The sequence below is a fragment of the Schistocerca nitens genome, chromosome 4, assembly GCF_023898315.1.
Source record: "Schistocerca nitens isolate TAMUIC-IGC-003100 chromosome 4, iqSchNite1.1, whole genome shotgun sequence".
Taxonomy (NCBI): domain Eukaryota; kingdom Metazoa; phylum Arthropoda; class Insecta; order Orthoptera; family Acrididae; genus Schistocerca; species Schistocerca nitens.
Window position 1 is genome coordinate 85,345,966 of NC_064617.1, and position 15,292 is coordinate 85,361,257.

Genomic DNA, 15,292 nt, shown 5'->3' on the forward strand with positions numbered 1-15,292 from the left:
AGCCGCCAGCAGTGGTGGATGTGGGGAGAGAGATGGCGGTGTTTTGAGAGCGGATGATCTGGAGGTGTGTCCATCAGAGAGAGTAATTTTGTAAGACTGGATGTCATGAACTGATATATGATGACTTTTGAGCATTATTAAGGTTAATACATTGTTTGTTCTCTATCAAAATCTTTCATTTGATAACTATGCCTATCAGTAGTTAGTGCCTTCAGTAGGTAGAATCTTTTATTTAGGTGGAAGCATTGGCGCCCGCTGTATTGCAATAGTTCGAGTAATTAAGATTTTTGTAAAGTAAGTGATTCATGAAAGGCATAGGTTATTGTTAGTCAGGGCCATTCTTTTGTAGGGATTATTAAAAGTCAGATTGCGTTGCGCTAAAAAAAATATTGTGTGTCAGTTTGGTGATGATCAGAATAAGTAAAGAGAGAAATGTCTGAGCACGTTCAGTTTTGCTCAGATGTTTGAAAATCAAATAACGTAAGAGGCTTACCAGCACAGTCATTTATAGTTTTTCCAAAGGGGACGTTTCAACCTGCGCCTTTAACCTGGACACCACTGGCCAGCCAGCTGGTCCAACTAGCCTGCAATGGTGTGAGCATTTGCAGTTCAGACATAAAAAAAGAGGCTAGCAGAGAAACAATACTTCTTCGAATGTCGTTTGATTTTTAAAAAGAATGAAATAATATTTGGCAAAACTCCATAACTACCGCACGCTTCTTACAAGAGCAGACGGAAAGCATAAAATGCTCTCGTTCTCACGTAACAGTGTTCTAATTACAAACAAGAGTAATTAAAATTCCTAACTTAAACTCGGGGTAATTTTTCTGAGCAAATTGTGTGATGCAAAAGCGTACTCCAGGGATTTCACCGTACTGTTGAATACTGAAGCCACCGGAGGTATTAATTACAGTCAGTCGTCAGGTAATGTCTTAGCTCCTTCCTTATACCAATCTGAGAAATACGTTTCAGTTATGGAACTGTTATATGCTACGTTGATAACGAGTCTATCAACAACAGAATCCACGAAGCCAACCAGGCGCCGCATTTTCTCCTTTTATGAGGTGCTGTTCTATATCCGGCCAGGAATTCGGCAGTGTCATGTGAAAAAGCTAGCTGCGTGTGTTAGTTCCACTAGTCTGGCAGCTTAACAGTCTTGTTATTTCTCGGGCCAAATCCCTTCTCCAGATGAGTTCTGTTGGGTTCATGTTGTAATTGTACAGGGGCAAATGAAGAAATGCAGCATTTGTATGGTGTGGTCGATGCTGTGAAAATGATTCTTTTCCGTGTTTCAAGTAGGAGTAATCCGCTGAATTACGGGCCTATATCACTAACCTCGATTTGCAGTATGGTTTTGGAACATATACTGTATTCTAACATTATGAAGTACCTCGAAGAAAACGATTTATTGACACATAATCAGCACAGATTCGGAAAATATCGTTCTTGTGAAACGCAACTAGCTTTTTATACTCGTGAAGTAATAAGTGCTATCGACAGGGCATGTCAAATTGATTCCATATTTTTTAAATTTCCAGAAGGTTTTCAACACCGTTCCTCACAAGCGTCTTCTGACCAAACTGCGTGCCTACGGAGTATCGTCTCAGTTGTGCGACTGGATTCGTGATTTCCTGTCTGAAAGGTCACAGTTCGTAGTAATAGACGGAAAGTCATTGAGTAAAACAGAAGTAACATCCGGCGTTCCCCAAGGAAGTGTTATAGGCCCTCTATTGTTCCTGATCTATATTAACGACATAGGAGACTATCTGAGTCGCCGTGTTAGATTGTTTGCAGATGATTCTGTCATTTACCGTCTTGTAAAGTCATCAGATGATCAAAGCGACTTGCAAAATGATTTAGATAAGATATCTGTATGGTGCGAAAAGTGGCAATTGAACCTGAATAAAAAGTGTGAAGTTATTCACATGAGTACTAAAAGATATCAGTTAAATTTCGATTACGCAATAAGTCGCACAAATCTGAAGGATGTAAATTCAACTAAATACTTAGGGATTACAATTACAAATAACCTAAATTAAAACGATGACATACATAATAATATGGGTAGAGCACACTAAAGACTGCGATTCATTGGCAGAACACTTAGAAGGTGCAACCGGTCTACTAAAGAGACTGCTTACACCACGCTTGTCCGCCCAATTCTGGAGTATTGATGTGCGGTGTGGGATCCTCATCAGGTGGGATTGACAGATGCACAAAGGGCAGCTCGTTTTGTATTATCGAGAAATAGGGGAGATAATGTCACTGACATGATACGTGAATTGGAGTGGCAATCATTAAAACAAAGGCGTTTTTGGTTGCGACGGGATCTTGTCATGAAATTTCAAATCAGTTTTCTCCTCAGACTGCGAAAACATTGTTGCTATCCACCTACATAGAATAAAGAACATTTGGTTTTCCATTTTTGCCTTCAAAAATTAAACTTATGTTTTCTTAATTTAAGCAACCTCTATTAACAGCCTTTCATAAAGTATTGATAATTAAGAATTTATATTTGGAATGAAAACAGGAATTTAGAGTGCTGTATGTAATTAGAAACAAGAGGACGTCAGTCATTCATAAAAAATTATGAATTTTACAACTGTGAGACGTAGATATTTCAAAGAAAAACAATTACTCAGGTTGAACTTGAACCAGGAACTGGTTACCTCTGAATTTATGAAAAACAAAAAGAACTACCTATTTCTCATCACTTTTTAACCGTGTTCTACTGCAGAACAGTAAGCAGCGTCAGCCATTTTTATACTGCGTATTAATAGCGCGACAGTCAGACCACAACAGTGCAGAGACAGTGACTGTACGCTACATAGCTAAAACGTGATTGAGAAATACGTCGATGATTGGTAATACGTTTGAATATCTTATTCTTTTAACTTAACTTAGTAATGACGTATCCCATGCATAAGTAGGGCCTACTTCCAAGAGTGCAACAACACCAGTGTACGTGTGATACGACTGGCCTCCGACCAATCAACGCGTTTGTAATTGTTTAAATTAGGTTTATTCTTATGGTGAACGGAGTATACCCCCCTATGTTTTACTTATGTTTATCCGTGTAGTTCGTCGTGCGTTTGAGACGTCTCCCGTGTATGCGCGTGTTTATCGTCAGTTTATTCTGCCTTCTAGACTACTACTGTGTATGCGCGCGCCTGTTTGTCGTAACTCTTTTCGGTGCATCATCGTCACTATCGCCGTCTCCATCTCGCCGTAGTCTTGTCGCAGTTTCACAGTTGCCGTGGCTGCCGATGTTGCTACCCCTGCCGTCATCACCTCCGCCAACTTCGTCAGCCATACATCAACTAGTAACTTCACCGCCACCAGACATTCTCAAACCACGACTAATATTTACACAAGCCCCTCCCATCACCTGCTATCTTCACCTGAAGGTCTTCCACCTTTCATCAGGCCTAACCCATCTCTCAGTCCTCGCCTCTCCAGACATGCCTTCCTCAGCGGCACCCTCCTCTGATCCAGCACGAGGACCAGCATCATCAAGTACAGCACAAACACCAGAACTGTCACCACCATACATCACCATAGACTCAGCCAGGTCGTTTCTGCAATAGGTTCCTGGACTGTGGCACCCCTTTCCAAACAATCCCATCACCTGTTACCTTCAGTTGTGCCCACCACATCTTCCTTACATACGAACATACAAAAGACCGCCAAATGTCTCAGCACTGACACTACCCCTACCCCTGATAAAAAAAAAAAGCATCTAAACTAACGGAAAGCCCAGACTTCACGGACCGCCACATCAACCCATCTGCCACTAAGTCCACAGAACTTCATACCTTCCTCCTGTCCTGACTTCAACTTCCTAAAATTCAAAACCCTCCTCCTTAAAACCAGACAATATATCCCTTACATACCCATTACTTAAATAATCCCTAGAAATGACTCCGTCCTCATCAAATCCCCTGATCGAAATTTCAGACCAAACTCCTCCAGATGATCCCTGTGTCATTTTTGGTCCCTATGCAAACCTTTCATCCATTCCCATAAACTCCACGACCAAGCAACCACAACCTTCTCACCATGCACCAACCACCGTCATCAGACGGATCGACGTGGACACTATGATGGTGGAGGAGGAGGAGTCACAGCTCAACTGCCACTACATCTGTTTTTATATCTTCTTTTGTGACACTAATTTTCCACTCATCTGTGTATATATTTTAATTAGTCACTGAACCAACTTTTTACATTTTACTTATGGAATTGAAGATCTGTCTTTCTGTTGTACAAACTGTTTCTCTTGTCAACCACCACATCCAATCTTTATATTATGTTTTTCAAAATTTCCCTCTTATGTGGCAGAAGAAAAGCAAATGTATTCGCTGACAGTCAGCGCCTTGCTGATACAGGGTGGGGGTGTGAAATAACAATAAAGAAAAAAATTTTCTGTTGACACATGTAAGCTGTAGTCCAAAATTTCTAGGATGCAGATGAGATGAAAAGGACTTTTACTAAAGTGAACCGATCATGACTACAAGAAAATAAGTCGTAAACTTAACTTCTTAAACACAATATCATTTATTTAATTATGAAGAAACAGTGTAACAGTTTATTAATGCCATATATGAGTTACAACATCTTGGCTCTTTTTTTTTAATCCCTCTGTGTATACAGCAGCTCTCACATCGCTAATGTAATTGTATGACGAATGGGTTTCTACAGTTGTTTTTTGCTCTCATTCTCAGGTTATATGATTACAAGTACTTTCCAAATGCTTAGTTTGTAGACTAAGAAATTATTCAAGTTACAAGCTGATTGCTTTTTTTTGCAGGGAAGCTATTTCACTCAGCTTCAGAAAACGCGAAAAAATTACACACTTCAAAATGTTCTTAATTTTTTTATTTCATGAAGTGTCCTGAAGAGGATAAAATATTATTTACAAATAGTGCTCCACATAGAAGAATGTATGTGTGGTGCACCTTTTAAGAGCCGTCAGGCGCATTTTGTCTGGTTTTTCGGTAGATATTTGCATTTTCGTTTTTACAATGTGCAGCTGGAATCAGTCCAAACAAATATTGCTCATCACACATTTCGTACGGTGCCCCAGGGTCAACGGAAAGCGTCAGTTTGTTTCCCATTACTACAAAAATGATTTTAAAGCTGGATTTTCTGTGCCCGTTCGATAAAGCGGTCCCAAATGGGTCTATTACGGTATTCGTTGCATCGATATTTACTAGCAAGAACATTAAGGCACGCAGAATAACCCGTACCCCAGGCAACAACTGAGCAGCGTTGCAACATGGCGGCAGCAACCAGTGTGTACCAGGGTGGCACGTGTTTGCTGATTTATTTAATTATGAAGAAACTGTATAACAGTTTAATGCCATATGTAAGTTACAACATTTTGGCTCTGTTTCTATATCCTGTATTTGTATACAGCAGCTCACACATTGCTAAGGTAATTCTTCGTGGTTTACTCTACATACATATCGATAAAAGAGTATCATACTAAACTAAGGTGACACCACTCTTTTGAATCGGCATATAAAAGTCTGCCCTAAAAATTATTTTGTTTGTAACGGGAAGTAAGCCAGCACTTTCCATTGACACTGAGTGTCGCATGAAAGATGTTACGAGCAGTGTTTGTTTGGACTGACTCCCGCCACATATGCATAGGTATGTACACCTATGGAACTTTCGTCGAGGTTGTATCATATGAAATACCACGTACAAAATTTTTAAACTTCACCTGTACAAATCGCAGAACTCAAAACAGTATTTTGAATTGTATAGCCAGCCGTTCAAACGAAAACTGCACTTCAAATAACAACAACAACAATGTAGTCATACACACAGCCTTTTTCCCACTTGCAACATTACACAAATGAGATTTAAAAGTTTTATACGTTGTATTTCATACGACACAAACACGACATAGATTTCACAAATCTGTGTGAATGTATATATTCCAACATTCCACTTGAGACATTCAAGCTCATGCTCAGTGAATTAGTAGGCAAATAGACTTCTGTATAACAGAAGATTATACGTCCTCAGTTCGCTTTCAGTTTCTTGGATTTAAACAATTTGTGGATTAGAAAGCTAGCAATGTGGTAGAGAGCTATACAAAAGGCCATTACAACAGCCAGCACGAATGCAACGACATCTAGCAGTAGGTATTGGTACCAGGTCAAGTCTCTTCCACCACTACGCAGATGTGGGGCTCCATTGTGGCGAAGTACATACTCGATCCACTTCACAGCTTTAGGCAGGCTCTCTTCCTTATGCTCACGGTATACAGCTGACAACCGCTTCATGTTCTCGCTGAATCTGTAGAAAGAAAGAAGTAAGGTTGATGACAATGCATTTCTGCAGTGCCTGAAAGCGATAACAGGCCATGCTTCAGTGCGCAACAGTGACTAGAAGAATCAAGATAGCTAATTTTTGGTAAATCGCATGGAGACATGATATGAAATATTCGCACTGCAAGTCTGGTCGTTGCAGGGGAAGCAAATATGAAAACGAAAATGAGCGGGAGGAATTTGGGTGCAGAAGGTATTTATGATTGGAACAGGGAAAGTACCTGGTCATGTTATGAGGGCTCACCTTACGATCAAAAAATTGTGTAACAGAAGATGGACACCCAATGAAGACGTAATTAGGTTTTACAGTGAGTTCCTCCCATCAACAACGCATTGATGGAGACAGTTTTCTAGAAACTGAGGAGCAAATAATATTCTTAAAAGCAAGAAAAATAACTAAGTCTAAAATGTGCGTCCATTTTATTTAAACATTTATAAAAAAATATTGACTGGCAGTGCTCATAATAATTCAGGGAGGTGATGGGCATTTCGAGACACCTCAGTACGATATGAGGTAATATAGAGCAAGAGTGTTTTCGGTTTTCATTTCTATGTAATTCTGGTATTATCAAGCCTACTGAACAATATAAATTCCAGTGAAAATGAGGTGACATCATCAAACATAACTCTTGTGATATGGTTCACAATACGGTACAGAATATATCGGTATCTTGAGTAAGCTAAAGTGTAGATACAGATCACACAGAAACGTGTTCGAGTAACTGGAGATTATCCGAGACGCTTGATGTCTCTTAAGAAAAATCAGCCTCATGAGTGACATGGAAGCCCTCCTGTTGCCCAATCCACCAATTTGCAATTATCGAAAGGGTAGCTAACTGGTTAGAAAATCAATGACACTGTGTTGTTTCTCAGTTTTAATCGAAAACGTTGGGGATACTGTGGTATACAAATTCCATCCGGTCATGCCACTAGCCAGTGTAGATACTGTATTATTTGGTGAGTTCTGAAGTTTTAGGCAGACTGTCCTTCCAAGTCACCTCTCTTCTACAGTAAAGGAATAGCCTGCTGAGAATGGTTCACTAGTCTTAACAATGTTCTACAGTAAAGGAATAGGCTGCTGAGAATGGTTCACTAGCCTTAACATTGCAGTAACTCTGATTGTCCACACTGCGATTAGAATATGTAAAGGCATCGAGCCTGTTAGTTTCACTTCAGTTCCTGTACATTAAGACTACTGAAGATTTAACAGTGTTCAGTAACGTCGTTTCGAAACAAAAATTACCCATACGTCAGAGTCATAAATCGTACAGTATAGAACGGCATCGTCCAAACTTCTGTTCGTGCTACCCATTTCAGTGGAGCATATTTGTATAAATAATAAAATATCTATTAACTTAAGAATCTAGTAACATTAACACTGATTCATTGACACATAGTATTTTGTACCTTTTATCCTCAATAATCGTTCGAATACCGTCCGAAATCGTGTCTTTTGTGACGTCCCACAATTTGAGCTCTATGCCAACACCAGCGTCGACCATTTTCGCTACATTATGTTGCTGGTCGCCGAAGATGGGAATCGCCAGTAGAGGAATCCCGTGATAGGCAGCCTCGTTAAAGCTCTGCAGACCACCCTGAGTGATGAACACACGGACATTTGGATGTGCTGGAAAGCAAAAAACAAAAAAGTTTATAAAAGTTGCACAAACAATCAAACTTTTCTAACTTGCTCAAAAATTCCTATATGTATACATGTATCAATAATATGTAAGGCAGGAGAGTGTACATAGCGAACCAGTATCATTCCCACTCTTCGCTGCCCTTTCCAACTCCATTAGTGAATGGCGCAAGAGAACTACAGTAGTTAAACCTTTGTACAACGCTGAATGCATGCAATATCGAGATATTGGTAGAAGCAAGGACGTTCGGTATTTTTTGAATCGCCTTATGGCAAGTGCCCTCGTAGAATCTGTTCAAAGTGTTAAGCTACGTTAGCCGTATTTGGGCACTAAAATGAATCAATGCTTTCCGAGATAAACACGTGTTTATAGGAAGGACCGCGCGACGCTTGGTTGCGGGTTGCAGCACAGTAGTGCATTGGCGCTCTTTCTTGAGGGCTCGTAAAAATCGCGCCAGTGACCTGTGCCTCCTATGATACAGCGTAATCTACAGCCGCACACGAAAATTGGCTACTGTTTGTCGCACAGGTGTGAACGCGCCCTAATAGACCGACCATTATCCACGAGGAACATGTAGCTAGTGTCCCAGAAGCGCATTACATCGGATATGGGCACAGACTACGAGAAACGAATGAATAACCGTTGTCAAATATAGATTACCCCAGGTTGTCAATCATTTCCACTGCGCTCTCCCACGGAACCTCCTATGCTCTTTTTAGTGCTCTCATGACTATATCTCTCTTCCTGCATTTAACTGCTGAGACGTCTGTGTGCTAGTAGTACCGTAAGTTTCTCCAGCCAGTGAACGCTTGGACAGAGGACTTGGTAGTCCATAGCTAACTTCATTGGTGCAAAGGCGCTCTGCTATGGGTCTGATGGGTTCTCGGACGCTACTAAACCCAAAAAATTGATGGCTTGGCACCTCAGACTATCCCTGCGTGCACCCATTGCGCCAGCCTATTACTGTATGTCACGGGGTGTACATTTTGAATCTAGTCACCAGAGAGCCGCTTGCAACGTCTAAGTGTGGCAAACTAAGTTGCTACCTCGCCAGTGTCTTGCAGCGACTCCAATAATTAGACGTTCCGTCCAGGTTCAGTTTACTACAACAGGAAACGAAGGAATTAGCACTTATCGTGGAAAGATCTTCATCGGAATGGTTATGATGACATAGTGGTAAGTTCCTATGGGACCAAACTGATGTGGTAATCGGTCCCTAGGCTTGCGCACTACTTAATCTAACTTAAAGAAAGTTACGCTAAGGACAACACACACATCCATGCCTGAGTGAGGAATCGAACCTCCGACGGGGGGAGCAGCGCGAACCGTGGCAAGGCGCCCTACACCACGTGGCTAACCAATATGGTGACATCTGTAATTTGATGGAAGTCATGGCTTGCACATTGGTGGTCAGATATTCTACCGATTAGATGATCAAATATAGCTGATGATCCTTTTTTCCATGATAGGCATGTGAGCCAGTTATTTCCAAAAATAGAGCCATACACCCAGACAGTAGTAACCCATTGCGAACAGTAGAGACGGGAGTTTCTGCTGCCTAGGTCTGCAGGAAGTTCCCATATGATTCTTGCAAAATCGATTAATTTTCAGGAAATGAGACAGGCAAATGCTGGAAAGAGAAATACAAATTAAGTTTGGTACTTGCGATGTTGGTAACGTACCCAATATAGCCTGCTGAGGCAGCCACTTTGAGACTTTGACGTTGGGCGGCAGGTCGTCCATGTCGGCCTCCCACTTCCACAGCACCCTCTGTGGGATTTTTCTGAAACCCTCGAGAAACGCCAGCCTCGTATCTTCAGGCATCGAACTCCCCATGACAGTGGAACCCATACTGAAGTATACGGCTCCGTGTTCTGCTCCATCCAGCCACTCCTGTAGGTCCTGATCGTGGAAGCAAACACTGAGTTGTAAGCACCTGTAGTAGCTGGTCTTCAAGTTCATCAAGGGAATTTCAAGGCAGATGTGCCGTAAACCGTAACTAAACGTACGTCCGCATCACTCTTTCCCACATGCAAATACAATCATGCAAATATACCACTCCACCAGTAACCAATTGTAAAGAACAAATGAAAAAGTAATATTCACTGTAAGTAACAGTCCAGGTTCCTCCACGAAATGGAAATGTGGCATTGGTATAGTAATAGTATAGTCTCTACTTTGGCTATGCACATAACAAAAGATTAGGGCCTAACATCCAGTAAACCATCAGGCCATTCGATACGCAGAACAAACTCAGATTTGATATGCGTCAGAAAGGATGTTGGCAGTTTCTTTTTCAGGGCAACCCTCCTAGCATTCACTTTGACGATTCACATCATATCACATCACTTCCAAATCTGGATGGCTGGATAAGGCGCTGAACTATGTTCGCCCTGAGTAGAGTTCCAGTGTCTTTACCACTGAGTTGCCTCGCTATGACCCATAAAGTCTCTGTCATGTCTCAATTTAGTCGTGAGCAAAGCTTAGTGTCCTGTCACTGGAAAAGAATGACAAAAAGTGGTCATTTGGACCATTTCGGGAGGGTAAAATCCTTGTATCTTGTATCTGCAGACTCCACAGCGTTCACTGTATCACCAAGTGTCTTATCACGGCCTATACAGATGGCTTGTAGGCACAGGAAATGTTCATCATAAGTCGGTAGAATGTCGGAGAGAGTAACACAACTCAACCGTCATCTACATCTGGGTTGAGGTAAACAACGAAGTCCAACGACGAATGTAGGACGTACAGCTGTCTCAGGTGTTTCAGTTTCCCAGGAAACTATGCGCCAGAAGTTCAGAGCAGCTGATCAGTGTGCCAGGTGTCCAGTAGTGCGTGTTCTGCATGCCGAAGTACAGGAACTTAAAGTTTTGTGTTCTGCCTTGTCAAAGAGGTCTACAGCACGAGCGTCTAGGGAAGGGATTCCAGTGGTGGTTTCCCGTTGCCTTCCACTGATGATGATATGATAATGGGGACAACACAACACCCAGTCCCTGAGCGGAGGAAATCGACGCAGCCGGGAATCGAACCCGGGCCCTTGGCGTGACAGACCGCCGCGCTGACTATTCAGCTATTGGGGTGGACAAGTACAGGAAAGGTCCAATTTATTATGGAGTACGCTTATATGAGGAAGTACGCTCATTTTAGTTGAGCCCTACTTCAGTTTTCAAAATAATTATCGGCATAAGTTGTCGATTGAATAACTAGAAAAGACTGAGAATGAATCTGTTTGGTGGTGATGGGATCCAGTGGTCAGGGTGGCACCACATCAGATGAACTTAGAGGGCCTCATGGTGGTCAGAGGGCGTTGGGAGGTACTGACAAAGTAATGTAACGATGTCCATATTTTCTGACGTGGTAAAGGTCCAAGACTCCCTGTTTGGTACAGATAGCGCCTATCTGCATGGAGCTGCTCCGGTGGGTGAAGTTCTTGTAAAGTTCGTGAGTGAGGTCACCTAATATGAATGCTGCAGAGGAAGCCTGGGAATGGACATTTAGTCCTTAGCCTGTCACTGAGGACCATTCAAGGACATGTACACAGTCCTTGTTGACAACTGGAATGGACTACCAACAGAGCTCTCTAAACTCCCCGTACAAAGCATGACACACCTGCTATCATGCGCTTGTGATAATAGTAAGTATATTCCTAATGAACAATTTTCTTTTCGTGGAAGTGATTTTCCCAGCTACTGAGCGAGATGGTGCCGTGGTTAAGACACTGGGCTGCCATTCTCGTTGATGGAGATTCAAATTAGCGTCAAGATGCTGTGAGTTCCATAAATCGCTTTACGCGATTACCAGGATGTTTACTTTCAAAAGTACACTGCCGACATCCTTTCCCTTCCCTCCACAATTCGAGCTCGCATTCATTCCATCTTTAACAAGCTCGACGTCGACTGCACATTAGATACTCACCTTCCTACCTTCCGTCTTCTTTTTAGTTTCGTTATCAAATTTTGTCATGTATCTTGTTTCGAGGTTTTCCGTAACTACATGTCCTGGAGAAAGTTGTACCTTGTTGTTCTGCATTTCGATACACTTTTGAGGAATTCATTTGTTGATGGTGTTATGTTTTTGGGTATGTATGTAATGTTATTATGGTAGTCTTTTAAAATTATACACTGCACTTTAAAATTAGTGTCAATTTTGTTATTTTTATAACTCAGGTGGTGTCAAAGTGATTTGTACTAATGTAACGACAGAAGAAAGCGTAGTTACCTTAGGAAGAGGTGCTGGGTTTGGTTCCACATGTAGTCCAGTCAGTTCTATCATGTGCGGCAGGTACGGTCGAGGGTAGTTTATACTGAAATGGTTATTCATAAGCATCAAACTGAAATTTTTTTCAGTTTCATAAACTGATGGAACGTCAGGCCCGAAATATTTCCTCTTGATTTCTTCTTGGTGCGGCATCATTACGTAGAAGTAGCGATAGTTCGTGTAGAGCCATACCCATGTCATGTAAAGCCTCTCCCAGAATGACATGTGGTGTGAAAAGGGCACCATAAAGCTTGGAATGTAAGCGGGATTGCTGGGGTTTCCATCGGTCCAGAGGCTGGGTACGCCTGCGTTTATGCTAATGTACCCGACGAGAGGCGGCGAGCCCACTTTATGAACCAAACCGTAGAAGCACGGCGACAGCAATCGTTCCAAAATGACCAGGTCGAATTTTGGAGGTGACCTGCAACAAATTTGCGTGTTAGAGTGCTATTGCTACCTGACGTCGTTCAAGAAATACTGCATTAATCTAAATGGTACAATATGTGGCTTACGGCAAACAGCAAGCCGGCCGGAGTGGCCGTGCGGTTCTAGGCGCTACAGTCTGGAGCCGAGCAACCGCTACGGTCGCAGGTTCGAATCCTGCCTTGGGTATGTATGTGATGTCCTTAGGTTAGTTAGGTTTAATTAGTTCTAAGTTCTAGGCGACTGATGATCTCAGTAGTTAAGTCGCATAGTGCTCAGAGCCATTTGAACCATTTTGAACAAACAGCAGAACTTCCATGACAGAAGACAAATAATGACTGGGACTTCATTGCTGCCTGGAGATTGTAAAGGAAGATATAGGGCGTTGTTTTTTAAGTAAGTGCCGTTTCGAAATTAAAAAAAGGCGTGCTAAGATATCACAATTTTAATTTTACATGAAAGCATGTACCTTTATCTACTGTTCTACATAATTTCCGTCAATACTGAGGCACTTGTCTTAGCGTTGAACCAGTTTTTGAATACCCTCCCCATAGAAGTCTGCCGCCTGACTTGTTAACCACTGCATCACCATTGTTTTGACTTCGTCATCGTCTTGAAGACGCTGACCGCCCAGGTGTTTCTTCAAGTGCGGTAACAAATCGTAGTCAATGGGTGCAAGATCGGGGCTGTACGGAGGATCATCCTGTGTTTCCCATCGGAAAGATGTAGTGAGATCTTTGGTATGATTCGCCACATGCGGACGGGGATTGTCTTGCAGCAAAACGATGCCCTCGCTCAACTTCCATGGACTGTTGCTTTGATTCTGGTGTGACGTAAGCCGCCCATGTTTCATCGCCAGTAACAGTTTGGCTAAAGAAATCATTACCGTCGTTGTGGTACCGCTCAAGGAAAGTCAATGCACTGTCTAAACGAGCTTCAGTAATTCAAGTGCTCGGTCACAATGCCATACAGAAGACTACGAGAATCATTAGGAAAGTCATCCCGCAAGGAGGAAATCGTAAAGCGTCTGTTTTCTCTCACCTTATTGTCCACTTCCTGCACCAAACTTTCATTAATGACCGAAGGACGCCCACTCCGTTGTTCATCATGCACATTTGTGCGGCCATATTTATTTGCTCTCACCCACTTTCTTACCATTCCATCACTCAATGTTTTCTCCTTAAACTGCACAGATCTCACGATGAATATCGATCGCTTTTAGGCCTTTAGCACTAAGAAATCTTATAACAGCCCGTACTTCACAGTCGGCGAGACTCAACGACTATCGGAGGCATCTTAAACACACATTACACAACGTAAACAAGGAAGAATCAGACTGTAATGGCGTCAGTGCGTAGGTTAAGGTACAGGTTTTCATGTAAAAATAAAATTTAGGTATCTTAGCACGTCTCACTTTAAAACCACGCCTCGTACTTCATAAATACCTGGAGACTGGACGGATTAAATGAATAACATGTTATCCATTTCTAATGCTTGCTTTCTAACTCTTCCCTAACGCATTGACGGTTTCTGTGATGTCCACAACTCTCCCCCCCCCCCCTCCCCCGCGCTAATTTTACAGGGGTCTTACATTTAAGATAAGTATGATAGATGGCTTTTATTTCATTCATTGGTCGACTAGGGATCTTGTTTAAAGCCCACACTTTTGCTGTGACATCTCGTTCAGCTGTTACAAATGACTGGTATTTACGTGTTGTAGTATAATTAGCCTGTGGAGAACGGATAATATGGTTGAGTGTACACTAGTAAAAATTAAACGGGATTTCGTAGCTGTACAGGAGTCAGAAGGTTTATCTAAGGAAGGGGAGAGTGTTGTGGACTGGCCGGACAGCCAATCCACTATGACCGGTAGCCGAAAGGCACGCGTTTAAGCTCACGCAGGCTGGCGTGAGGTCTGGAACGGGACAAGGTCTTGAGACTAGCAAAAAAGGTACGTAGCGTCTGGAATACTTAACTTTAATCCATAATTGGTGAACATCGCTCTTGACGATACATGCATCATAAGATAAATAGCAAATGATAATGGCGCCTTGCTAGTTCGTAGCAAATGACGTAGCTGAAGGCTATGCTAACTATCGTCTCGGCAAATGAGAGCGTAATTAGTCAGTGAACCATCGCTAACAAAGTCGGCTGTACAACTGGGGCGAGTGCTAGGACGTCTCTCTAGACCTGCCGTGTGTCGGCGCTCGGTCTGCAATCACTGATAGTGGCGACACGCGGGTCCAACGTATACTAGCGGACCGCGGCCGATTTAAAGGCTACCACCTAGCAAGTGTGGTGTCTGGCGGTGACACCACAGAGAGTATCTTCCACTTCGTTTCTTGCCCTTGTAACACGAGAGTGGAAGGAGCTGCGGGGCTGCACGTTTTGGTTTGAGCGCGTGGCCGCTAGTTCGTGTATGCTCGTTCGTGGTATCAGTTCAAGGAGGTAGGCAGCAGGGGACCCATTTGCTCGTGTCAGACTTCCCATCGTCTGGAAGTGGCGTCACGAAAGTTGCTACCGCGATCCACGAGAAAGACAGGCATCACAACGAATGTTGCTCGTCCGCCACATTTCGGGAAAGCTCGGCTCCGTACAGGGCCCACGAGAAATCAATATTTAATTGAAAAG

The 15,292-nt window shown here is 42.5% G+C and overlaps 1 protein-coding gene across 1 annotated transcript in view; it reads right to left on the reverse strand.

The window, feature by feature from the left end:
* Nucleotides 1–4,579: 4,579 nt before the first annotated feature.
* LOC126253455 (UDP-glucosyltransferase 2-like) overlaps nucleotides 4,580–15,292 on the reverse strand; it is a 35,735-nt gene continuing 25,022 nt past the window's right edge. Inside the window, exons 4-7 of the mRNA XM_049954804.1 lie at nucleotides 12,200–12,659; nucleotides 9,664–9,883; nucleotides 7,749–7,968; nucleotides 4,580–6,309 (exon numbers count right to left, since the gene is read on the reverse strand). Coding sequence (XP_049810761.1) covers nucleotides 6,033–6,309; nucleotides 7,749–7,968; nucleotides 9,664–9,883; nucleotides 12,200–12,659 — 1,177 coding nt within the window. The 3' untranslated portion in view covers nucleotides 4,580–6,032. The remainder of the gene's footprint in view (nucleotides 6,310–7,748; nucleotides 7,969–9,663; nucleotides 9,884–12,199; nucleotides 12,660–15,292) is intronic.